The following is a 25,321-nucleotide window of genomic DNA, read 5'->3' as shown; positions in this document are numbered from 1 at the left end:
AGAAGGAATATGAGAAAAAAAAATCAGCTATGGGTCTTTTCCTCAAGAGGTTTAAAATGATGATCGGGAAAGTTGGGTATGTGGGGTGGGGAAGACCATGCTAAGTGGGCAAGGTGAATAAAATGTTCAAGAAAAAGGTACCAGGTGGGTGTGGGCAGGAGTAAATGACTTGGGATATAGCGGGGCTTTTATACAGAAAAGAAGTCGGAGTAAACTTTGAAAGGTTGACAACAGAATTTAGAGAAATTTAGTTGCCCCAGGAGTGCGTTTGGACTTTGTCAGATGAGCAGTGAGAAAAGGTTAGAGCAGAAAAATGATCTGATCAAAATGGTACCTTTATGATAGTTAATTGGGTTAGCTTTGTTAGGGTAGATACATTTAGATGAAGGGTTAGTGATTTTCTGTGGAGAAATTCTTGCATCTTCATTACATTCTTGAGGGCTAAAAACTTACTGAAGAAGTTAAAGTAGAATGGAGTGAGGTGAGGTTTGCTTAGAAAAATTTCTGGATGAGGGGTGAATTTTGTGTAAAGCAAAAAAAATTTATTGTTGCCCAAGTTTTGTTTTGTTTTGTTTTGAGAACAGAAAGACAAGCAGAGACAACAAAAGCAAAATCTGCTATCTCACCATCCAGGGAAAAAAACACTGTTAATTTTTTGTTGAATTTATTTCTAGACTTTTTCTTAGTGCATGAAAAATAGCTTATTTCTCAAAAATAGAATCAAAACACACATACTGTGTTGTTACAATTTCAGGACTTGGAAAATGACAAGGATTCAATACAGTGTGATAAAGCGAGTGTGAGAGAACTTTTCACACGGGTTTTGTGGTGGAAACCTGCTTGCTCTGCACAGGTTTTCTGGAGTAGAGCGCAGACTATAAGCAAGGGTAATGGAAGATAAGAATAGCTAAGAAGGCAGATGGGAATGAGTGGAGCATCCAAATGTAGGATTGGGAGTTCCCGGGAGTTGAAGTTCATGGGATAATGAGGCTGGAGGCAGGGAGGTTGCAAAGGCATGGCAACCATGGATCAGGGAATGCGGAGACCAAGCTAAGGATGGGGGTTCTTTCCATCTTTCTGCTCGGCATCATTGCGTGCTGGCATAGCTCTTCATTACTGCCTGGGAGAGAAGTTCCAGTCGTTCTGTCCATTCAAGATAATATGCAATCTTCCCTTCTTTTGTGGCTCTTTATCAACAAGAAACCCTTCCCGGGGAGCACTCCTGCTCACAGCATGCTTTGTATTCCTCACTTGCTGAGAAGCACAATAGTGCAATGGCCAAGGTCTATGCTAGGAGACTGCGTGCATGGGGTTTGAATCCTAACTCTTACTTTTAGCTATATAACCATGGGCAAGTTAACCTGTGCCTCAATGAACCTGCACCTCAGATCTCTCATCTGTGAAATGGGCATACTCATAGGACCAACCACTAAGGATGGATGTGAGTTTACAGGAATTAATATGTATATAGTACTTAGAACAATGTCAGATATTATAGGTGTGAGCTATAATTATTAGAACCAATGGGTTAAAGAAGCCCAACACATGATAAATCAAAATCTTCATCTGACACTGGGTGAAAACTTCGGCAGGGGCAGGTTTCTTGACTTCTTTACTTGCTTTGGCTCATAGACTGTCCTTTGGAAGCTTGATACCGCAAACATATTCACAACAAAAAATACCAACCTGGCATACTTCCCTGGAAAATTGCAAATAACATGTGAAACTTTCTAGCTACACACCAGCAATTTGCTCTGAATCCATAATGGTACTTATATACATTAAATTAGCAATGAAAAAATATAGATTATACTTATTTCTCTTTAACAGTAGGATACCTGTTTTCGGGTTTGAATCATGAGAATTTATATGGAGAAGATACTGTATTCTCCTAGCATTTGATTGTTAAATTTTGGTAGAGAGTTATACCATTTCTGATAGCAAAGTTTCTCAGAACTGTCTCTAAAATTATCCAAATCTATCTGATTTTTAATTAAAAATAGCAAGAGTTCAGTGTGGAGAGGTTCCCTTGGAAAGTGTGAGCAGTTGCATGGAAAAGTAAGGATGAATTGAAAGTGACCATAAATGAATTAGGATGATCTTTAAATTTGGTGGTTAAGCATGAGGGATTTTCTTGGCTTATTAGTGAATTGATTTAAACAGTTATTGATTCACACTGCTTTTTATTTTTCTTTCTCCACAAATGTACAGGCTGACTGTGTGGTTATTATTGGAGGGAAATCAAGGGATGCAGGAAAATGGATGGATGACACGTGTGACAGTAAACGAGGTTACATATGCCAGACACTTTCTGGTAAGTTCTACCAAACCTCGCCTGCCCATAGAGTTGGGTTATTTAATATATTTTTAAAAAATGACCTTCTTCTCAATTTTGCTCTAAGCCTTAAACTGCTCTGAAAACATAAAATTTTATTTAAAGAATGGCCATTCCCATGCACATTGTTTCTCAACTCAATCCATGTGCACCTGTGAAAGAGCAAAAGGCTCTTTTTTTTTTTCCTAGAAACTATTCATGAGTGTACCCCTTCATCCGTTACCAAAAAATTTTGTGCAGATTATGCTTGAAGTTGGAACTTTTTCTAACTTCATAAGAAATGTAGGATATTCGCCTACCTGTACCTTTTTAAAAATGTCACAGTAAGAATACTTCCGTTCTGTTTGCCTAATGTAAGAACATTTGGCATAGATCATCATATATGCCTCATTGGTTCTGTATTCTCTGCCTTTAAAAATGTAGATATCCTTTTTTTCTTAAAGATTTTAAATAATCTCTATACCCCACGTGGGGCTTGAACTGACAACCCCGAGATCAAGAGTCGCATGTTCTACCGACTGAGCCAGCCAGGCACACCTAAAAATGTAGACACCTGATTTGTGTTTCATTTTGTATCTTAGGACACCCTATGGTTAAACAAAAATAAAACAGAAAATGTGCATATTTACTGCGAGTCCAGATTATGGTTGTACGTACTTCTTTCACTTCCAGTGAAAGAAGAATACAAATGTCTAGCTACACAAAAAGAGGGCCAGAAATTAAAAGGTGGTTTAGAGAGGAGGGTGCAGAGTGGGGTGGGCTGCTCTCATCCTGAGAACAGCTCTTAGAGTTTGAATTAGAAGGTACTCGTTCTAATGCATCAAACCGATTTTTCTACACTTTCTAGGGAATCAGGGAACTAAGGTCAACTCATGACCATGAGTGAAAATCACTTGAGGTATTTTCAGATGACTGAAAAGTACTGCAGAAATTCTAAGCTTTCATTAATTCAGAAGCTGGTCCAGGACCTGTTGCTTTCCCCTCTATGCTCTGTCCTATGGCAGCAGAATCTTAGGCCACCAGAAATGCACACATGCCATTTGTGCCCATGTTTTGAGTAAAAGGAGCGAGTATCCTTCCAGGAGTGAATGATGACCCACAAGCTCTTTGAAAATCTTTTTCTTCCTATTATAAACATAAGTGGTAGAATATTTGCCACTAATAAAAGCTTATTAAAAATAAAAATATTTATCATCATTCACCTATACATTCATGTTTTTATTTATATATATATTTATATATATATAAACTCACCATTTTAAAAAATACGTAACACATGTTCTTTGTTGATGTTTTAGAAAACGCAGACAAGCATAAAGAAGGGAAAAAAATTACCTACAATCCAACCACCTGAAAATAACCCCTCAATATTTTAGTTTTTCCTTATAATTGTTTTATGAATGTTTTAATAAAATAACCAATCAGACAGATGAGCTGTTTCCTAATTGCATATAGCCTTCCATGAAACTTTTTTTTAAGCTTTACCTCAAGCCTCATTTGCCACTTTTAGTGGTCTCCAAATTTTCCACAGGTATTGAGACAAACCCAGACCTCCCCAAGTTGGGAAATGGTAGGACTATTCAGTCTCTATAGGCTGTACCATGTGAAGGGTGCTGGTCTGGGTCTCTTGGTTTAATGATATTCTTCTACCAACACAAGGTGGCAGCAACAGCAGAAGAAGGGGGAAGCTGCCCTTGCTGAAATAAAGTCATTACCATACTAGGCATAATCAAAAGCATGTTTGGCATTGGGATAGTGACAGAAAAAGGTAGATGGTAGATTAGGTCGGTATATAGTGGAACACGTCTGAGAATTAACCAAGACAAAATTGGTAGGCAAGGAATCTAGAACCCTAGAATAGGAGTTGGCAATTTTTTTCTGTAGAGAGACACATTGTAAATATTTTAGGCTGTAAATACACATTCTCTGTTGCAACTACTCGACAGGATACTAGGCAGTCAGAGACAACATGTAAACAAGTGAACGTGGCTGTGTTCCAATAAAACTTTATTTATGGGCACAAATTTAAATTTCATACAATGTTTACATGTCACAAAGTATTATTTGATTTTTTTTTTTTTTTTTTGTCAGCCATTTAAAAGACATTCTGGGCTCATTGGCTACAAAATCAGACAACAGGCCAGATTTCACCCTCTGGCTGTCATTTGCTAACCTCTCACTTTGGGGCATCCGTTAAGGGACACAGAAAGAAACTCTTTTTTGGGGTATTGGCAGTAAGTGGCACAAAGGATGGGTGGGCCTACAGTAGCCATTAGAAACCCATACTGGAAGACTGAGGAAAAAAGTTCAGAAAGCCAAAGTCACTCTGTCTTAGGCTCCAGCCCCTGAGTCAGTTTGGTCAAGATATGGGAGGCCTGGCTTGAAAGGCGTAGGCAATCATCAGTAGGAGGAAAGCCTGATCCTGGGATAAGGGTTAAATGAACACAGGACTGGTGTCTGGCTTCATGCCAAAACTTAAAGCAGGCTCTCGAAGGTGCAGGTGCGTTACTAAAACGTAGAGTCAAGGGGCGCCTGGGTGGCTCAGTTGTTAGACATCTGCCTTTGGCTCCGGTCATGATCCCGGGGTCCGGGGATCGAGCCCCATGTTGGGCTCCCCGCTCAGCGGGAAGCCTGCTTCTCCCTCTCCTGCTCCTCCTGCTTGTGTTCCCTCTCTCGCTGTGTTTCTCTATCTCAAATAAATAAATAAAAGTCTTAAAAAAAAAAAACAAAAAAAACCGTAGAGTCAAATAGATACAAAGAGATGCAAATTTATGGAGAGGGTGCAACAGATGAAGGAGGGGGAGGAAGACTGTTGGTGACCTTGAAATATGACCAAGGTGGTAAAATAAAGATTAGTAATGACAGAATGATAGATATTCTTTAATTGATGGGATTAAACTTTCTAAACTAAAGTTGATGGGATTAAAATTTCTTTTGTTCAGATACTAGATCTCATTGAATTTGCAAGCCTTTTGGGTTTTTTTTTCATTTTTTGGTTTTTGGGGTTTTTTTAGTTTAGAAACTTGATTACATATCTATATTAATGGTCTGAATACAGTTTGGAAATTATTTCATTCAACCAGCCATACTGATTAAAAAACAGAGCTTTGTTTTTCGGTATGAAATGACTCATGAAAATATTTTTAGCACCCGATGGTTTAGATTTATGCTATTCTGATTATTTTTATAATGTATGAGATATGGTAGTAAAGTGTACCATTAACACTCAGAGTAATGTTTATTGATAATGCTAATGAAAACGAATCTTTTTATTCCAGACTCTTCCTTGCCTAATCCTCCAACAACAATTCCAACAGATGGCTTTATTAAATATGGTGAAAGTAACTATTCGCTCATGAAATTAAAGTTAGAGTGGCATGAAGCAGAGAAGTATTGCAAGCTTCACAGTTCCCTTATTGCTAGCATTCTAGATCCCTATAGTAATGCATTTGCATGGATGCAAATGCAAAAATTTAATGAACCTGTGTGGATCGCCCTGAACAGTAACTTGGTAAGATGCTGAAAATATGTGTCACTTGACATGATTGATACATTGTGATTAAACGTGATTCTCTTTCTATTCATTCTCTTGGACGTTTGTTTTATGTAAGACACTGTGCTGGGCAATGTGAATGATGTGAAGGTGAACTAGACCAATCTTGCAAGGATCCAATGCCTTCAAGGATCTAACAAGCTAGTGATATGAGTCAGAAATCAAACTAAGATTTATATAGCTTATATTAACTTTAATATTGCTTTTGAATTAAAATTAGATTCTGCATCTAAACATTTTTATTTATTAATTTACTCCTCTCTAGTGTCCCAATTACAACTGTGCCATCAGAATTAAGAAAGCAGATCAGGGGCATGGTTCTTGGATCATGAGGACACTTTTTATTTTTTTGTGGCAAGCCATTCTAGAGTGATCAGTCCTAAAGTTGTGTGAAGAATTTCACTGCAGTCAATTCTCTGTGTTCCATAAAAGAAAAAGGCAGGTTGGCAGAGAATTGGCGTGGGGGGCGGGGGTGGTGGGCACAGAACTAAGAGTGGTGATGAAGTTGCCAAATATCCCTATAATGAGTCTTCTCTGATGCCCTGTGATCCATCCATCCTCTATCTATTAACTAGCCAGCCAGCAAACTTCCTAATAGAAGAAATAGAGATATCTGCAAGTAACTAAGAGACAAGATTGAAAATGTCAAAGAGAGGTATATAAAAGTGCTAACAAGATGAGAGAAAAGAGATGGGTTGAGTCAGGGAAGAAGACCAGGAAGGCTTCTCAGAGAAAGTGGGCTTTATAGATGTCATCTGGGATGGTGGAACATAAAGAAGGAGTACCACAGAGAGAAAAAGACAGACGGAGATAGAACTGGAAAGTAGGTTGGTGTCAGATTTGATTGAGCTTCTAATGCTGTGCTACAGAGGTCAAAAGGTACACTTCCTGTGCAGAGTAATTCCTGAGTAAGGAAGTGAACATTTAAAAGTAAGTGGTTCCATAATGATTTCTGTGATTAAACTTAGACAAGACATTTTTATGTCTATATTGACTCTATTTTTAGTGATTAATTTGCTTGATAGTTCACTTATTTTCTTCTTGTAGACATGGTCACAATTCTCTCATGCGTTTAAAATAGGCTTTTATTTATTTTTAGAAAGATTAAGTAGCTTTTCCACTATACCAACATTTATAATTAAAACAGTAGTATTATCTTCCTTTATCTGGGGAATTAATGACTATGTAAGCATTATGTGATTAAACGTGGTAGAATACTACAAAATCCTAACTTGGGATAACACATGCTTTTGAATTTGTCATTAAATCTTTGGTAATTCGCTAGGTGAATTAAATAATGCAGTTAAAATGGGGACTATTTGAATTATTTCAAAATTCATTTATCTCATTAATACTATATGTTTTTTAAGCATTACTTGTAAAATCTCTCTTAGGCTGTTAAAGGATATTATTGATAAGTAATATTTTTGATGTTATTAATTTTTATGCGATCATAAATTCATTCTACTAAATCTAATAAGAAAGTGAGTGTGCAGATTGAATAAAAAATCAGCTGTGTAAAAATTACTATCATGATTTGTTAAAAGACCACCTTACTGGAAAGCAAGCCACCTAGGCTCCTGTCACCTGTCCAGCTGATCTCACCTGTCATTTGCATGTGCACTTTTTCAAAAGCTAAACAATGAGAAGATCAGAAGAGATTAGTGTTTCTCTCCAAGGTCTATAAGTTCAATGAAAATTACTTAATTTTTATTATTTCAGTGGTAATATAATACATATTTTATTTGTTCTGAAGACAAAATTTGTATTTTACACTGAAAACCTGTGAAGAAAGAGTTTCAAAGAATAAGACATAGGTTTCTTTAAGTCTGTGTTTTTCAAATTACCTTTCAAGGATGTAGTTATGGGGAACTTCAAGAGTCTCTCTTAAAGAAAGGTGACATTTCCTGAATTTAAGTTGGTAGAAATGATTTATAAAATGTCCTTTTTGTTCCCAAATATTGAAGATTGTTTGTCAAATCACAGTCTTAAGTATACTTTTACTCCTCACTGGGTTCTTTTGGTGTCTTCTAAGTGAGACAAGACTCCATGTTAATGGTTGCTTTTGTCCTTGCAGACCAATAATGAGTATGCTTGGACTGACAAATGGAGGATGAGGTACACTAACTGGGCTGCTGATGAGCCCAGACTGAAATCAGCATGCGTTTATCTAGATCCTGATGGCTACTGGAAGACAGCATCTTGCAATGAAAGTTTTTATTTTCTCTGCAAAAGATCAGATGGTAATTGAATACAAAAAAGGCAATCAAGGGATTTGAAATGTTCTCAATAAGCCAATACATACCACTGTTGATATTATTAAACAGTAACATGTCTTGGAGGTCTTAAGAATAAGATAATAAAACATATCCCTTCACCGAACAAAAGACTGACTTCGTAATAAACAAATATATAGAGATCCAAATAATAACAAATATATATAGATCCAAACAAATATGTAGAGATCCAAATAAAATAGATCCAAATAATCCAAATAATCCAATTCTATCTCCATCCAATAATGGAGATAGAAAATTTTCTTCAGGGTGAGAGTTTATTTGCATTTTTTTTAGATTTTTGAATTTTTATTATTGAAATTATCCTCTGCATCTCTGATGTCAGATTTGTCAGGAAATTATGATTACCTTTTATATCAACAGCACATCTGTATCAAAATAATTTTTATCAGAATGCATATAGATTAATCAGAATCAGTGATATTATGGTTTTAGCTTTCCTAGACTATAGTCCTAGAAGGGGACAGGGATATAGTCCTAGAGTTTTAAGTGTCCCATTTCATTCTATCACAGACATCAGTCATAGCTAACAAGCATTAATAGGGGTTAGGATTTCAGAAAAGCGTGTCTTGAAGGGGGGCTTCCTTTGCAAATTGTTTTTAGGTGATCTTTTTAAGGGACCTAACATCTTTGTAAGTATTTATAGATCTGCCTTCTTCAGTATGACTGTGATTGATTTCTACTCTACCAGAATACAGTCTATTGAAATATATTTAAAATGACAACAAAAAGATAAAGTACAAAGAACACCCAATAACAAAAATGGCAGATCCAAATGATCCATCAGAACTTCTTGAAAATAATGATTGATGATAAAATTTTCCTTAGCTGCTACTATATCATACTGCAGAAACTTCAGGTTTTATTTTATTTTAAATGTCTTTTTATTAACAGAAATCCCTGCCACTGAACCCCCACAGCTGCCCGGCAGATGCCCAGAGTCAGAACACACAGCATGGATTCCTTTCCATGGTCACTGCTACTATATTGAGTCTTCATACACAAGAAACTGGGGTCAAGCCTCTCTGGAATGCCTTCGAATGGGTAAGTGCCACATTTACTGTAAGGAAATCCCATCATCATCTATTCTAGACTACCATGATACTAATAACACTGTACATTAAAATCATATGGAATGTAAAGATACTTATTTTTCTCCATAATTTATATTGTAATAGAATGGGCAACATCATGTCCCCCCCCCAATGTAATTGATAACACTGTAGCCTCAAAATTTTCAAGAATTACAGTAGAAGGTAATCATTTGCAGAACAAGTCTTTCTGACTTTCTGCCCTAATCTTGGAAATGGTTAGGGTTGTCATTCTCAGTTGTCCAAAGTGTTGTGTTCCCCTCTTCTCACAATAAGCTTGAGTTCCATGGTACCCAGGGTCATTTTGCTTTACTGTTAATAGAACAGCGTTTAGCTCGGGTTATCTTATCTGTGAAGAAAAACAAGACAAAACTCAAGTAGACACGACATAGATGGATAATTTTCCTCTCAAAATAAAAATGTTATAAAGTGAATTTTTCAAAATGCATTTAAAAATCCACTTAATTAAATCCAACTTAAAAAATTACTGAATTACTCTTTTACTACATTTTGATTATCTTCTAAGTCAGTGTTTCTTTTTTTTAAAGATTTTATTTATTTCTTTGACAGAGAGAGCACAAGCAGAGGGTGTGGCAGGCAGAGGGAGAGGGAGAAGCAGGCCTCCCCGCTGAGCAGGTGGAGCCTGATGTGGGGCTCCATCCCAGGACCCTGGGATCATGACCTGAGCCAAAAGCAGTCACTTAACCAACTGAGCCACCCAGGTGGCCCTTAGTCAGTGTTCTTTATCCAACAGTGATATATATATATACAGGAGCTATATTCTCATTTCCTTCAAATTCATTCAAAAGTCAGCCTTGTGGGGGCGCCTGGGTGGCTCAGTTGGTTAAGCGACTGCCTTCGGCTCAGGTCATGATCCTGGAGTCCCGGGATCGAGTCCCACATCGGGCTCCCTGCTCAGCAGGAAGCCTGCTTCTCCCTCTGACCCTTTTCCCTCTCATGCTCTCTCTCTATCTCATTCTCTCTCTCAAATAAATAAATAAAATCTTAAAAAAAAAACCAAAAGTCAACCTTGAGGCTTGACTTCTTCTTTTTCTTTTTGGCTTTTTTCCCCTTCAGTTCTATTGAGGTATAATGGATAAATAAAATTATAAGACATTTAAAGTGTACACTGTGATAATTTGATTATGAAGGGATTCTCACCATCAAGTTAATTAACACATCCATCATATCACATATATACCCTTTTTTTTTTTTCTTTTCTGATGAGAACACTTAAGTTCTACTCTCTGGGCAAATCTCAGTTTTACAATATAGCATTATCAGCTATAGTCACCATGTTATCCATTCGATCCTAAAACCTTGTTCATCTTATAACTTAAACATTGTACCCTTTCACCAGCATCTCCCTCTCCCCCCGCCCCACAGTCCCTGGCAACCACCATTCTTTCGCTCTCTCTTTTTTTAATTTTACATATAAGAGATACCATGGAGTGTTCATCTGTCTCTGTCTGGCTTGTTTCCTTAGAATAGTATGGTTAGTCAGTGTTGTCACAGATAAATAAATATATATGTCACAAATATATATATACACACTACATTTTCTTTATGCATTCATCTGTTGATGGACACTTAGGTTGTTTTTGTACCTTGGCTATTGTAAATAATGCTGCAGTGAACATGGAAGTAGAGAGATATTTTTGAGAAGTGATTTCATCACTTTTGGATATATATACCCAGAAGTGGGACTGCTGGATCATATGATAGTTCTCTTTATTTTCTTGAGGAACCTCCATGCTGTTTTCCATAGGGGCTGTATCAGTTTAGATTCCCACCAATAGTGTACAAGGGGTCTCTTCTCTCCACATTCTTGCTAGCATTTATCTTGTCTTTTTGGTAATAGCCAGTCTAACAGGTGTGAAGTGATGCCTCATCTCATCGTGGTTTTGATTTGTATTTTCTTGATGATTAGTGATGTTGAAGTTTTTCATGTACCTGTTAGCCATTTTTAAGTCTTCTTTGGGAAAAAAATGTCTATTTAGGTCTATTTGCCTATTTTTTAATTGGGTTATTTGTTTTTTTGCTATTGAATTGTGTAAGTTCCTTGTACATTTTAGATCTTAAACCTCTATTAGGATATGCAGTTTGCAAATATTTTCTCGCCTTCTAGAGGTTGCCTTTTCATTTTGTTGATGGTTTCCTTGGTTGTGCAGAAGCTTTTTAGTTTGTTGCAGTTCCATTTATTTATCTTTGTTTTTGTTGCTTTTGCTTTTGGTGTCAAATACAAAAAGAAATTAATGCCAAGAACAATGACAAGGAACTTGCCACCTGTTTTCTTCTTTTTGCTCCTCTGGGTATATTTGACTGGCCCTTCTTGGAGGCCATTCTTTCTTGCTTCCACTTTATCTGGTCTGCGATTGAATCCCACGAACTCTTGTGTGTTTCAGTTCAGTTATTCTTTAGCCCTGTGGTTTCTGTTTGGTACTTTTTGATTCTTTCTCTCTCTGTGTTGAAATTTTCACTTTGTTTGCACATTGCTTTCTTGACCTAAATGAGCATCTTTATAACTGTTATTTTGAACTGTCAGATAAATCGTCATCTCTGTTTCATAAAGATCTGTTTGGAGATTTATCTTGTTCTTTTGTTTGGAATGTATTTCTCTTTTTCTTCATTTTCCTGGACTCTCTGTGTTGGTTTCTGCACACTGGATAAAACAAACACCTCCCCCAGTTTTGAAAGTCTGGTGTCATGTAGGAGATGAACTTCACCAATCAACCCAACCCAACCTCCTGTTTGTCTCTCAAACTTTTGTGATGGTCTAAGCTGCCATCTTTGTTTTTTAGTGGCTCCCAGTAGTTGAGGGTGTGCAAGGGCCCTATGATGTTCCAAAGGAGAAAATCACAGTCAGTATATAAATGCAGGCTGATTAGAAGCTGGACCCTCAAGTGGCAGCTAGGAAAGTATATAAGCCAGGTGTGTGTACATGCTCCTTCAAGAGAAATATTGGTGACTTGCTTTTGTCATTGTGGCAAGCCAGAGGAAAAAGGTGGCAGAAGTACCCCCCCAGATACCCCAGGCTCCATGGAAAGTCACACCTTGCCCCTAGATGCATGCAAATTAGCAGCTGGACCACAGGGCTGTGGGTTGTAAAGTATGCAGTCAGTCCCTCTCCAAGAAAAGGCTGAAAAAATGGGCATTTTTCCTGTTTCCTCTTACCTGAGTCCTGGGGGGGATAGCTGTAGTGAATTCTCGCATGCCCATTAAGAACTATTTCTTTGTTTTCTGTAGTCCTGTGGGTCTTTTGGCTGCAAACCCCATTGGTTTTCAGAGCGAGGTGGTTTGGTGGCCTGTCCCTTAGGTGGGAGCCCTAAAACTTGGAGTGCTAGAGGTATGGTCCAAACCCTTCTCTCTTCAGGGAAAAGCTGGGAGTTGGGTATTCCCTCCTGATTATGTGGTGGTCTACTGGAGATAGGGTTTATAGAGAGAGTATGTCTCAGCCTTTCTTACTCCTTTAGAAGTAGAGATATTCTCAGTCACCCTACATGTCAGAGTAACTCAGCTTGTTTCTGGGTTTCTCTGAGGTGATTGCTCCATGTGTAGCTGTTCATTGGTGTGTCTTTGAAAGAGGGGGTTTCAGGAACCTCCTATTTTGCCATCTTCATCCCTTGCTATTAGTTTTGGCTTTAAATTCTGAGTCAAGTGAAGCCTCTTTGCCTGTTTTTGGTTCATTTATTTGGGGACTTTATTGTAAGGTGTGTGTGTGTGTGTGTGTGTGTGTGTGTGTGTATGGGGTAAGGTGTGTGTGTATATATATATATATATAAGGTATATACATGGTATATGTGTATATATATGTGTATATATATAATCTATTTATAACATATATATAACCTATATTTATACAGATATCAATATATAACATCTATCTATAGATAACAGGTATATATATATAACATATCTATAACATCTATATATAACACATCTATAACAATTATAGACATATATGTAATGTATATACACATATGTTACTTATATGTAACATATATGAATGTATATATATGTATATTACATATATATGTCTATAATTGTTATATCTTCTTAATGAGTTGCAACTTTAATCATTATAAATGTCTTTATTTGTCTCTAGCAACAATTTTTGTTTAAAAGTTTATTTTGTCCAATATCAGTGTAGCTACTTCGACTTTTTTTTAAGTTACTATTTGCATGGTATATCTTGAATCTCAAGTGTGTATTTTATAGATGGCATATAGTGAGATATTTTAAAATTTTATTTTTATTTACTTATTTTAATTTTTAAATTTATTCTGCCAATCTGTTTTTTGATTGGAGTGGTTAATCAATTTACATGTAATGTCATTATTGATAAGGTAGGATTTTTATCTGCCATTTTATTTATCTTCCATATGTCTTGTGTCTTTTGGTTCCTCTATTTCTCCATTTCTACTTTCTTTCATGTTAAATAGATAATCTCTAGTGTACATTTTAATTTCCTTGTTATTTATTTACTAGTTATAGTTTATTTTCTTAGTGGTGGCCCTGGGGTTCATAATTGCCATTTTAATGTGAAACAATCTAGTTCAGATTAATATAAATTTAATTTTAATAGTATATGAAACTTCTGCACTTAATATAACTCTATTCCCTCCACAATCCTTTTTGTGTTATTGTCACACAAACACATTTTATATATTGTATGCCCATCAGTACAGATTTATAATTATTAAATTTATGTAGTTAATCTTTAAATCATGTTTTAAAAATGAGTTATAAACAAAAAATAAATTACTGCTGTCTTTTATTTTTACTTAGGTAGGTACCTTTATTAGTGCTTTTTATATCTTCATGTGGATTTGAGTTTCTGTCAAGTGTCCTCTCATTTTAGCCTTAAGAACTCTCCTTAGAATTTTTATAGAGTAAATCTGCTTGTGACAGTTTCTCTCCATTTTTGTTTATCTAGAATGTCTTAATTTTTCCCTCACTATTGAAGGATAGTTTTGCTGGATAGAAAGTTGGTCAACAATCATTTTTTTTCCAGCCTTTTTTAGTATCTTGTGCACTGCCCTCTGGCCTCCATGTTTTCTGTTGAGAAATCAGTGTTAGTTTTTTTGAGGATCTCTTGTACATGATGAGTTACCTCTCTCTTGCTGATTTTAAGAATCTCTATCTTTTGACAGTTTGCAATGTGAATTTCCTTGCAATTATCTTACTTGGAGCTTGGATAGATGTGGAGTTTCCTAGATGTATACATTAATGTTTTTCATCAAATTTCAGAATTTTTGGCTATGATTTCTTCAAGTATTCTTTTTGCTTCTTTCTCTGTCTTTTCCTTCTCAGATAACCATTATGTATATTTTGATACACTTGATAATATCCCACAAATCTCTGAGGCTCTGTAAATTTTCTCCCCCCCCCCCCATTATTCAGACTGGATAATTTCAATTTACCTGTTTTCATTTGGTTATTTCTTTTGCTTAATCAAATCAGCTCTTAGGCTGCTCTAGTAAATTTTTCCTTTCAATTATTGTCATTTTCAACTCCAGAAATTTAAAAAATAATTTCTATCTCTCTCTTAATAGTCTCTATTTGGTGAGACATTACATACTTTTTTTTATTCTTTACATATGTTTTCCTTTATTTCTTTAACATAGCTGATTTGGTCTTTGGTAAATTGAAGGTGTGGCTTTCTCAGGAACAGCTGGTATTGACTGTTTCTTTTCTTGGTATAGGCCATACTTGTTTTTTGCATTTTCTGTAATTTTTTGTTGAAAACTGGACATTTTAAATAATATGATGGGCAGCTCTGGAAATGAGATTCTTTCCATTCCACAGAGTATGCCATTGTTGCTATCTGTTGTTTTTTTCTGGTTTAGTGATTTTCCTTCACTAATTCTGTAAAGCTTGTATTCTTTTTCATGTGTGGTCACTGCAGTCACTGCTAGCTTAGTGGTCAGCTAATGATTGGGAACAGATTTCCTTAAATGCCTAGAACCAATAAGTCTCCCAGGTTTTCCTGAGGGACTCTGCCTGAAGATACTGCCTTCCACATTCATTCAAGTAGTTTAAAACTCTGCCTTAGTTCTCGCTTCCTGTTTGTGCAGACCCTCAAGGTCAGCCAGGGGTGAGAGCTTAGGAGTCCCTCGGATTTTTCATAAGCATGCATGTGGTCCCTGGTGTGTACATGCCCCAGTGCCCGTCTGTGGCCTTCTAGATTCCCAAGAATGGATTGAAGGTTTTTGGAGCTCACTATGGACCGCTTATTCCCATTTTTCCTTCTAAGCTTTTTTTCTTTGTTACCCTCTTTTCCTCACCTGTTATCTCTGCCTCAGGCATCTGTGATGTTAGACAGTTGCCACTGAAAGTTTTTGAAAAGTGCCCTCAGAAAGAAGGCTATTGACACAGTTGGGTTCTGAATTAGGACAAATAAAGCCAAGCTTTGCAAGTGAGACTTTCCACTGAACTCTCAGAGAGATAAAATAATTGAATTGGGACTTTGAAAGAGCTCCAACCCCATTCCGCCTAGTCTGGTGGCTTCTAGGCTGCTGGTTTTCCCTGTGATTTGGGTGCTGTTTGTTTTTAAGGTAAACAGAAAGCTGAGGATAAGGCAATGAAATTAGAACAAGTCAAAACACCATGAAGCTCACTCTTCAACCAAAGACTATTTTTTAGATAAATACTTCCTGGATTGTTACAACTTGTTGATTAATGTTTAGGGTTCTGAAATTTGTCAGTGTTCTTACTGCTTTTGTAGAGGACAGGATTTCCATGGACACTTATTCTGCCATTCCTTATGGTGTCACCAAAGTCCGCTTTGGAATTTTTTAATTAAAACCTATTTTTCCTCTTCATGTTGCTACGTGTTTTTTAAAAAAACTTGCAGTGAATATGGAGAAACTTTGTTTTCAACTTTAGGTGACTATGTTTTCCTATAAATAAGATGAATGATTCTCATTTATCAAAATGTGTCACAAATATTTTGAAAGGGTTATTATCTTTGAAATATGTTAAATGGTGGAATATATAATCATGCAATAAAAACAATCATCAAGGGGATCATCCAGGACCCAGTAACATAGGATGCAGGCATATGGTTAAGTGTAGGGTTTTGAGATTCAGAACACCTGGATCATGCTATGACTCAGCCCATCATTGGGATCTTGACAAATTACCCTCTGTACTTTTGGGTCCTTACCTATAAAGTGAGGTAACAGTAGTGCTCATTTAAGAAGGTGGTTGTAAATTTCTAGTGAGACCATACTTGTAAAGCACAATGTGAAATGTCTGGCATAAAGTGCTTAAAATATATTAGTTGTTATTTTAAAGCTATAGATATTTACTATAAACTCTAATGCTGACACTGAATCAACCCTAATGTAATGTGAGATGTTGATGCCATAGTAATCTAACCAGTCTTTCAGTTTTCCTCTCTCTTTTTACTTTGTACAGTCCTATACCTAACAGCAGGATTAATAATTAATCCTGCTGCCTGAAGAAACTAAGTGTTCTTTATCACTACCTTAAATACCAATCTCTTTACATCTGCAGAGAGGCCTAACCCAAGTCTTTTATTCACCTGTTGACCAGAGTATTCCAGCCAAACTGAGCCACCTATTAATACTCTTAAGTTCTTCCCAGTAGATAAATCTATCTATCCATCATTTGTTTATACCCTATCATCATAAACCAAATATGGAGGAATCCAGGGATCTGTGTGCCATGTTCTTTTTTTTTTATGTTATGTTAAACACCATACATTACATCATTAGTTTTTGATGTAGTGTTCCATGATTCATTGTTTGTGCATAACACCCAGTGCTCCACGCAGAACGTGCCCTCTTTAATACCCATCACCGGGCTAACCCATCCCCCCACCCCCCTCCTCTCTAGAACCCTCAGTTTGTTTTTCAGAGTCCATCGTCTCTCATGGTTCATCTCTTCCCCGATTCCCCCCCTTCATTCTTCCCCTCCTGCTATCTTTTTTTTTTTTTTTTTTAACATATAATGTATTATTTGTTTCAGAGGTACAGGTCTGTGATTCAACAGTCTTACACAATTCACAGCGCTCACCATAGCACATACCCTACCCAGTGTCTCTCACCCAGCCACCCCATGTGTGCCATGTTCTTGAAGAAGCTCTATGCTTCCGTCTCTGTCTCCTCTCTCATTCCTTCTCTTCTTGGAATTATTTTCTATTCTTTCCACTTGAAATCCTATGCTTCTTAATATCTTAAATTCTATTTTCTCCATGCTCCCCTTTAGTTGCTCCACCTAAAACAAATCTTCTCCCCGTTTGACATGTTAATTACATATTGTACATATTTTCTCTGCTAACCCACCCTTCTATCTGTGCTACCTCCTGAACCATAACCTTGTTAAGACATACTCTGTGATGACTTGAACAGACATTTTTCTAAAGAAGACATCCAGATGGCCAACAGACATATGAAAAGATGCTCAATATCATTAATCATTAGGGAAATAAAAATCAAAGCCACAATGAGGTATCATCTCACACCTGTCAGAATGGCTAAAATCAAAAAGAAAAGAAATAACAAGTGTTGGTGAGGATGTGGAGAAAAAGGAACCCTCACAGACTGTTGGTGGGCATGAAAATTGGTGCAGCCACTGTGGAAAACGGTATGGAAATTCCTCAAAAAATTAAAAATAGAACTATCATATCATCCAATAATTCCACTATTGGGTATTTACCCAGAGAAAACAAAAACACTGCCTCAAAAAGATATATGCACCCCTATGTTTATTGTGGCATTACTTATAATAGCCAAGACACGGAAGCAACCTAAGTGTCTGTCAATAGACAAATGGATAAGGAAAATGTAGTGTGTGTATATATGTGTGTGTGTGTATATATATATATACACACATATATATAATGGAATATTACACAGCCATAAAAAAGGATGAGATTGTGCTTTTTTTGAGACAGCACAGATGGACCTGGAGTGTATTTTGCCAAGTGAAATAAGTCAAACAAATACCATATGATTCCATTCACAAATGGAATCTAAAAAAATAATAAACAAACAAAAAGAAGAATCAGAACTATAAATACAGAGAACAAACTGATGGTTGCCAGAGGGGAGGGAGGTAGAAGGTTGGGCAAAATGGGTAAAGGTGAGAGAGGGAGAGATACAGGCCTCGAGTTATGGAATGAGTAAGTAAAGGGAATGAAAGCAGAGCAAAAGGAATGCAGTGATATTATAATAGTGATGTAATGGGACAGATGGTAACTATATTTGTGGTGAACATAGCATAATATATAACCTTGTCAAGTCACTAATTTGTACACCTGAAACTAATGTAACATTGTGTGTCAACTGTACTCAAATTAAAAAAATTCACACACACGGTGGCGCCTGGGTGGCTCATATGGTTAAGTGTCTGCCTTCGGCTCAGGTCATGATCCCAGGGTCCTGGGATCGAACCCCACATCGGGCTCCCTGCTCAGCGGGAAGCCTGCTTCTCCCTCTCCCACTCCCCCTGCTTGTGTTCCCTCTCTTGCTGTGTATCTCTCTCTGTCAAATAAATAAACAAAATCTTAAAAAAAAATTCACACACACACACACACACACACACACACACACACACACATCACTATACCCAAACCCACACTCAAGAGGAGGATATTATATAAATGCTTATATATCAGGAGGATCAAAGTGAACCATCTTAGATTCTGTCTACCACAAGAGCTAGTGCAATAATTTGAGTATGAGATGTTAGTGGCCATTCTTAAGGTAGAGGTAGTAGAAACAGAGAGAAGCAGACAGATGTGACAACTATTGAAACAGTAAAATCACAACAGAATTTGGGCATAGGCACTAAAAAGGGTAGAAGTCAAGAATGACTCTCATGTTCGGGCTTGAGTGTAAAGGATCAAAAAGTAAGAATTTTCCTTGCAGTACCTATATTCACAGGCCATATCAGCTGCTTGCTGATAGGTAAACAGCTAAGGAGAAATAAGATTTCTAGGCAAGAATTTTATGAGTTTTGCTTTGTACATGTTGAGCTTCAAGTGCCTGTGAAACATTAAGGCAGAGTTTAAAAAAAAAAAAGGCACATTGTCCTACTGGTCTTTGCATGTCTTGCCACAGCTCATCCACTGCTTATACAAAAATTATGCTTAAAACAAATCTTTTTTTTTTATGAGAGCATGAGAAGGGGAGGGGCAAAGGGAGAGAGAGAATCTTAAGCAGGCTCCACACCTAGAGCAGAACCCAGGGCAGGGCCCGACTTCATGACCCTGAGATCATGACTCGAGCCAAAATCAAGAGTTGGCTGCTTAACTGACTGAGCCACCCAGGTGCTCCCCCCAGTCATATTTTCAGAAGGAAAACTGAAATTTTGAGAAGTCAAATGTCTACTCTTTGAAATTCTTCCCCTTAGGTGGATCTGTTGGGGTGATTTTAATTGCTATTACTATCAATACTGTCATTATAAAAATATTTTTAGTTACTTAAATGTAGTTCCATCACATTGTTTTTTCATACTTTGCAGACTCCTCTTTGGTTTCCATTGAAAGTGCTGCTGAATCAAGTTTTCTGTCCTATCGAGTAGAGCCACTTCAAAGCAAAACCAATTTTTGGATAGGATTGTTCAGAAATGTTGAAGGTAAATTTGCAGAACAATTATTTAATCACAAATATTTCAAAGTGTTCTGTGCAAAATAAGTTCTCTGTTCCAGAAAGTCTTGCCTTAAATAATGATTAATTTGTGAAGAGTTTGAAAATTCAAACTTATATTTTCATTTAAAATAAGAACTGAAATTTTAAATGACTCACATATCATGCTATCTTGAAGGCTGTTGGTTAAAGGAGTGTTTTGTGTAGCTAAGTTAGTTTAAGAAGCTTTAAAAAATAATTTCTTTTGCCAGGAAAAAAGAAATTAGGGAAGGATAAGCATATGTATTTGTGCTAATTAGGAATCAATTTTCAACTAAAGCTATATAAGAAACACATTCTTTTCAGTTTTTTTCTCTATAATAATTGGTCATTGTAATCTTGCATACTAGAAGTCTGGTTGTAAACAACTATTGATTGTAGTATAAAATAATATGCTTAGAAATTGTGCATGAATAGGTTGATTTTATTGAAGATGGCTGATTCTTAACTTCTGTTTTTACTGACTTCATTTGATCATCAGGAAAGTGGCTGTGGGTAAACAACAATCCAGTCTCCTTTGTCAACTGGAACACAGGCGATCCCTCTGGTGAACGAAATGATTGTGTAGCTTTATCCGCATCTTCTGGATTTTGGAATAATATTCACTGTTCTTCCTACAAAGGATATATTTGTAAAAGACCAAAAAGTAAGAATTTTCCTTGCAGTATCTATGTTCACAGGCCATCGTTTCTTTCAAATATTAAGGGGTCACGCATGGGATTATAATGTGGTTACAGGTCTCATGCAAGCTCTCTCCCTGAGTAAGTGAAGAATCCCTAGTGATTAGTTGTTGTCTGCAGCTCTGTGGGAGCAAACTCTGTGTAGCTGCCATAGTGATTTAGATATATCAATACATTTATGATGGGATACCCAGGCATATGGACTGTGGAGTTGCAGGTGGTTTGAAGAGTCAGCTTATAAAGCCTTACAGCATAAAAGGAAAGGGGGTAAAGTTTGTCATCTCCACCAAACCAGAAGGTATTAAGATTCTGGAGAGGAATCAGAATTTACTATGGAATAAATCGTGTAAGACCAATTAAATCTCCTTCTGAGATTAAGTAGCAGATCATGTAAAGACAGGGATTGGAGAAATTAATGGTGCTCCATGCCCACCATGTGGTACTCTCTAGACTTTAATAATATTTTATGCCAATCTACTTCACATAATATGCTTCCCAAGAGATAAAATTATTAATTAAATAATACAAGAATTAGATAAATTAAGACTATCTCAGTAGATTTTATAATTTTGGAATTGTGTAGTTCTTCAGTCTTTTAAAACTCTCTTTGAGACACTTTGGTGCAGTGTTGGAGTCTTGTTTTACTTTTCATTCAAATGCCTTGTGGTACCTTAGGCTTCAGTGGGCCGATTTCAAAACAGCCTAGAATACGTTTTTTTTTTTAAATTTTTTATTGTTATGTTAATCACCATATATTACATCATTAGTTTTTGACGTAGTGTTCCATGATTCATTGTTTGTTCCTAACACCCAGTGCTCCACGCAGAATGTGCCCTCTTTAATACCCATCACCAGGCTAACCCATCCCCCTACCCTCCTCCCCTCTAGAACCCTCAGTTTGTTTTTCAGAGTCCATCATCTCTCATGGTTCGTCTCCCCCTCTGACTTACTCCCCTTCATTCTTCCTCTCCTGTTATCTTCTTCTTTTTCTTTTTTCTTAAATTATGTTGCGTTATTTGTTTCAGAAGTACAGATCTGTGATTCAACAGTCTTGCACAATTCACAGCGCTCACCGTAGCACATACCCTCCCCAATGTCTATCACCCAGCCACCCCATCCCTCCCACCCCCCACCACTCCAGCAACCCTCAGTTTGTTTCCTGAGATTATGAATTCCTCATATCAGTGAGGTCATATGATACGTGTCTTTCTCTGATTGACTTTATTTCACTAAGCATAAGACCCTCCAGTTCCATCCACGTCGTTGCAAATGGCAAGATCTCATTCCTTTTGATGGCTGCATAATATTCCATTGTTAGAATACGTTATTTTTGGATGGATTGGTTAGATTTTGAGGTTCAGTATCAGTGGGTCAAATGCAACTCAGTGGACTGTATTTTCAGAATTGTCTTTGTATTCAAACTCCCCCTACAGCTATAGGACGCTGATACAGGATGGGTGGATGGGTGGATGGGTCAATAGTTACATACGTACACACACACATAGGTCCTCTAGATTCTATTTATCTATCATCTATCGTCTATATATCATATCACCATGAACCAAATATGGAGGATTCCATGTATCTGTGAACCAAATAATAGTCCCTATCTGCATGCAATTATTAAGGGCTTTTATAAATATTTAATCATTTTTTTTATTTCACAGTTGTTGATGCTGAACCTACTCATACATTAATTACCACAAAAGGTAAGGCCATTATGAAATTTTAAGTTCTTAGTAATATATCAATACAATTTGCTTGTTTAAAAAAACCATAATAACCCCTTCCTATGCCCCCCGTATTCTCAGTAGAATTGCTTGAGCTGCATTAGCCTTTGTCATTATGTCATCAGCCTCCCTTGAATAATGCTCTAAGAAAGCAGGCCTTGGAGTCAGGTTGGTGTTTTTACCGTAGATATTATTGAAGATATTGCTGCATTACAGAGGTGCCTTGTGGAAACAACAAGGTTAACTGGCTGCTTAACTGACTGAGCCACCCAGGTGCTCAGGAGAGATTTCTCTCAGGAATCCTTGTGGGGTTTTTTTCTTTTTTTTCTTAAGCAGTGTCTTAAATTTTATTTTTGTAGACAACTTGAATCAGGTAACTGACAGTAACTGATCTTATTTCACCAATTTTGTTGGCAGCTAAAAAAAACTCAGATTTATGGTTTGCCTGCAACCTCCTTACTAACCTCCTGGGTGCTGTTTGTTAACTGATTATACTCATGAGTTCAGATTGCCACTATTCTTATTTTCTCTTTTCCCTAATTTTCTCCCTTGCTTTTTTTTAATCATTATTATTATTACTATTTATCTTCATATGATGGATTTGTAAGCAGCGTTAAATTATTTTGAAACAGGTGTGCGTATTTTAAAACATTGATGTTAACTGGGGTGCCCGGGTGGCTCAGTTGGTTGAGGATCCGCTTCCTGGTTTTGGCTTGGATCCTGATCTCAGAGGTCCTGGGATCGAGCCCTGTGTAGGGCTCCGTGCTCAGTGCTCAGTGCAGAGTCTGCTTGAGATTCTCTCTGCCCCTCCCCCTGCTCTCACTCACACTCTCATTCTCTCTCTCTCTCTCAAATAAATAAGCTTTAAAAAAACACAACAAAAAACATTGATTAACTAACAGATGGAATATTCCTGCAACTGCACAATAATCTTAACATCTGAAACAATCCCCTATGTCACGTGGACTCCTGTTTTCATGTCCCGCATTTCTGTCTGACAGATGTCAAAAAACATTTGAAATGAAAGAACATTCGTGCATTTTAGCTTTTCAAAAAAGAAAATTGTCTTGTTCTCCATAGCATTCTACCTTTTGCCTCCCTCCACCTTTCTCCTCATTATTTTATTTATTTCTAGCTGACCCAAGGAAGATGGGTCCTTCCAAACCTTCTTCCAGCCTGGCGGGAGCCGTTGTCATGGTGGTCCTCCTGATCATAGCCGGTGCTGGCCTCGCAGCGTATTTCTTTTATAAGAAAAGACGTGTGCACTTACCTCAAGAGAACACTTTTGAAAACACTCTCTATTTTAACAGCAGATCAAGTCCAGGAATGAGTGATATGAAAGATCTCGTGGGCAACATTGAACAGAATGAACATGCAGTCATCTAGTATCCTAATGTGACTTAGATATATTTGAATCTCATAACATTGTAACTAAAATGTTAAGGTCTTTAATGCAATGTGATTGTTTCCTTTAAAATTAGTACTGTAGTGAACTGACCTGTCCTTTTTCTTTGCCTAATTGAAGAAACAATTGCTCATGTTCTATCTGGCAAGGGATTTTCGCAGAAGAGGGATAAGGATTCTACCACTTGAAAAAAATAGCTTAGGTGAACACACAGCACTGGTATGTAGCCAGCGTCGGCCACATGCAGGTTAGAAGAACCCCAAAGACCTACGCTTCCTAAAATAGTTTAAGGAGCTCCCAAAGAAATGTTACCTATTGAATTGTAATTCGGTAATCAGAAGACTGCTTTAAAAATCAAGTACAAATAACCTCAGGTGGCATGAAAATGTAGTCACTGTTTTCTCTTACCAATCTTGATTTTTACTTCAGTATTCTAGAATTGTATTTGTACACGTGCAGAAAGAATGAGGCAGCTGAGAATCTTGCTTCTGCTGAGCGGGCTTTTCCAGGCTGAATCTTGCATACGTGTTCTTTGTCCTGTTATATGTATATCAGGAACAAAAGATGTGAAATAAAAATGTAAATTTGCATAACTGGATGTACTTAGATAATGTGAAATAAACATCAAAGACAAGGTCTATTTTTAATACATGTGTATTTTGGTGATCTTGGTAAATGTCAATTTTCTTTTAAGTGTGACTTATTTATCTGTTTACTTTGTACTTAAGTTTACTCTGAAAATAAACAATATGATTACTAGAGAAATTCTTTAAACCCTCCATCTATTTGGAGAAGATACATTGCTAAAACACTAGGTGATTTGCATAATTTCCCCAGATCTTCCCCTGTAACATTGATTCAAGTCAGAAGTCAACAAAGGTTCTCTTACTGAGAATTAGGTCTCTAAATAGCTTTTTCTCACTTTAATACTTAATAATTCATTTTTGCATTAAAAATGTTGCCTTAGATAAAGCTTCCTGTACATTGTGCAACACTTTGGAGGTTCCATATCTCACACAGGTACCACACTATCAGCTCATCCTTGCCTTTGGCAAGGGATTGCTCCTGGGCGGAAGTTCCTTACCTGAGGTCCCCAGTGGGACTCAGACGGTGTTAAGAGGTCTAGGAATGTCCAAAAATTGCATGCGAAATGCTGTACCAATTTGTGTTTGTGCCTTCTTTTTTTTTTTTTTTCTGAGAAGAAAATAGCAGATTTTCAGGTAAGTCTGTAATTCAAAACAGATGAAGAAGCGGATCATTGGGTAGGAATATGATGGAGTTTCTAATACCCCAACTCAGATGAGTAACAGGTGGAAAGAGACAGGAAGTGAGAGGTAGGCAGCTGTGGAAAAGCTAGCTAAGCACCAACAATTCCCTCCCGTACCTGAAACAGTAGAAAACAAGTTGCTTTTTATTTTCTTGGTAAGAACGAAGCATATTCCATTCGAAGACGTTCCAGTGAGAATGATTGCTATAGTATCACTGCTGTCTGTGGTGAACTATATTAAAGAAATGACTTTCCTAATACATATATTAGGGTATATGTATTAGGAATATATGCTATATATATTA

The 25,321-nt window shown here is 36.9% G+C and overlaps 1 protein-coding gene across 2 annotated transcripts in view; it reads left to right on the top strand.

Moving 5' to 3' along the window:
- MRC1 (mannose receptor C-type 1) overlaps positions 1 to 24,400 on the top strand; it is a 116,869-nt gene extending 92,469 nt beyond the window's left edge. For both annotated transcript variants that reach the window (XM_027594943.2, XM_027594942.2), the window contains exons 23-30: positions 2,212 to 2,314; positions 5,614 to 5,846; positions 7,966 to 8,131; positions 9,080 to 9,229; positions 19,771 to 19,884; positions 20,416 to 20,580; positions 22,282 to 22,323; positions 23,480 to 24,400. In XM_027594943.2, coding sequence (XP_027450744.2) covers positions 2,212 to 2,314; positions 5,614 to 5,846; positions 7,966 to 8,131; positions 9,080 to 9,229; positions 19,771 to 19,884; positions 20,416 to 20,580; positions 22,282 to 22,323; positions 23,480 to 23,730 — 1,224 coding nt within the window. In that variant the 3' untranslated portion in view covers positions 23,731 to 24,400. The remainder of the gene's footprint in view (positions 1 to 2,211; positions 2,315 to 5,613; positions 5,847 to 7,965; positions 8,132 to 9,079; positions 9,230 to 19,770; positions 19,885 to 20,415; positions 20,581 to 22,281; positions 22,324 to 23,479) is intronic.
- Positions 24,401 to 25,321: the final 921 nt, after the last annotated feature.

The sequence above is a fragment of the Zalophus californianus genome, chromosome 9, assembly GCF_009762305.2.
Source record: "Zalophus californianus isolate mZalCal1 chromosome 9, mZalCal1.pri.v2, whole genome shotgun sequence".
In the NCBI taxonomy this organism is placed as follows: domain Eukaryota; kingdom Metazoa; phylum Chordata; class Mammalia; order Carnivora; family Otariidae; genus Zalophus; species Zalophus californianus.
Note: the sequence above shows the minus strand (reverse complement) of the source record. Positions and strands in the feature narration are given on the sequence as shown.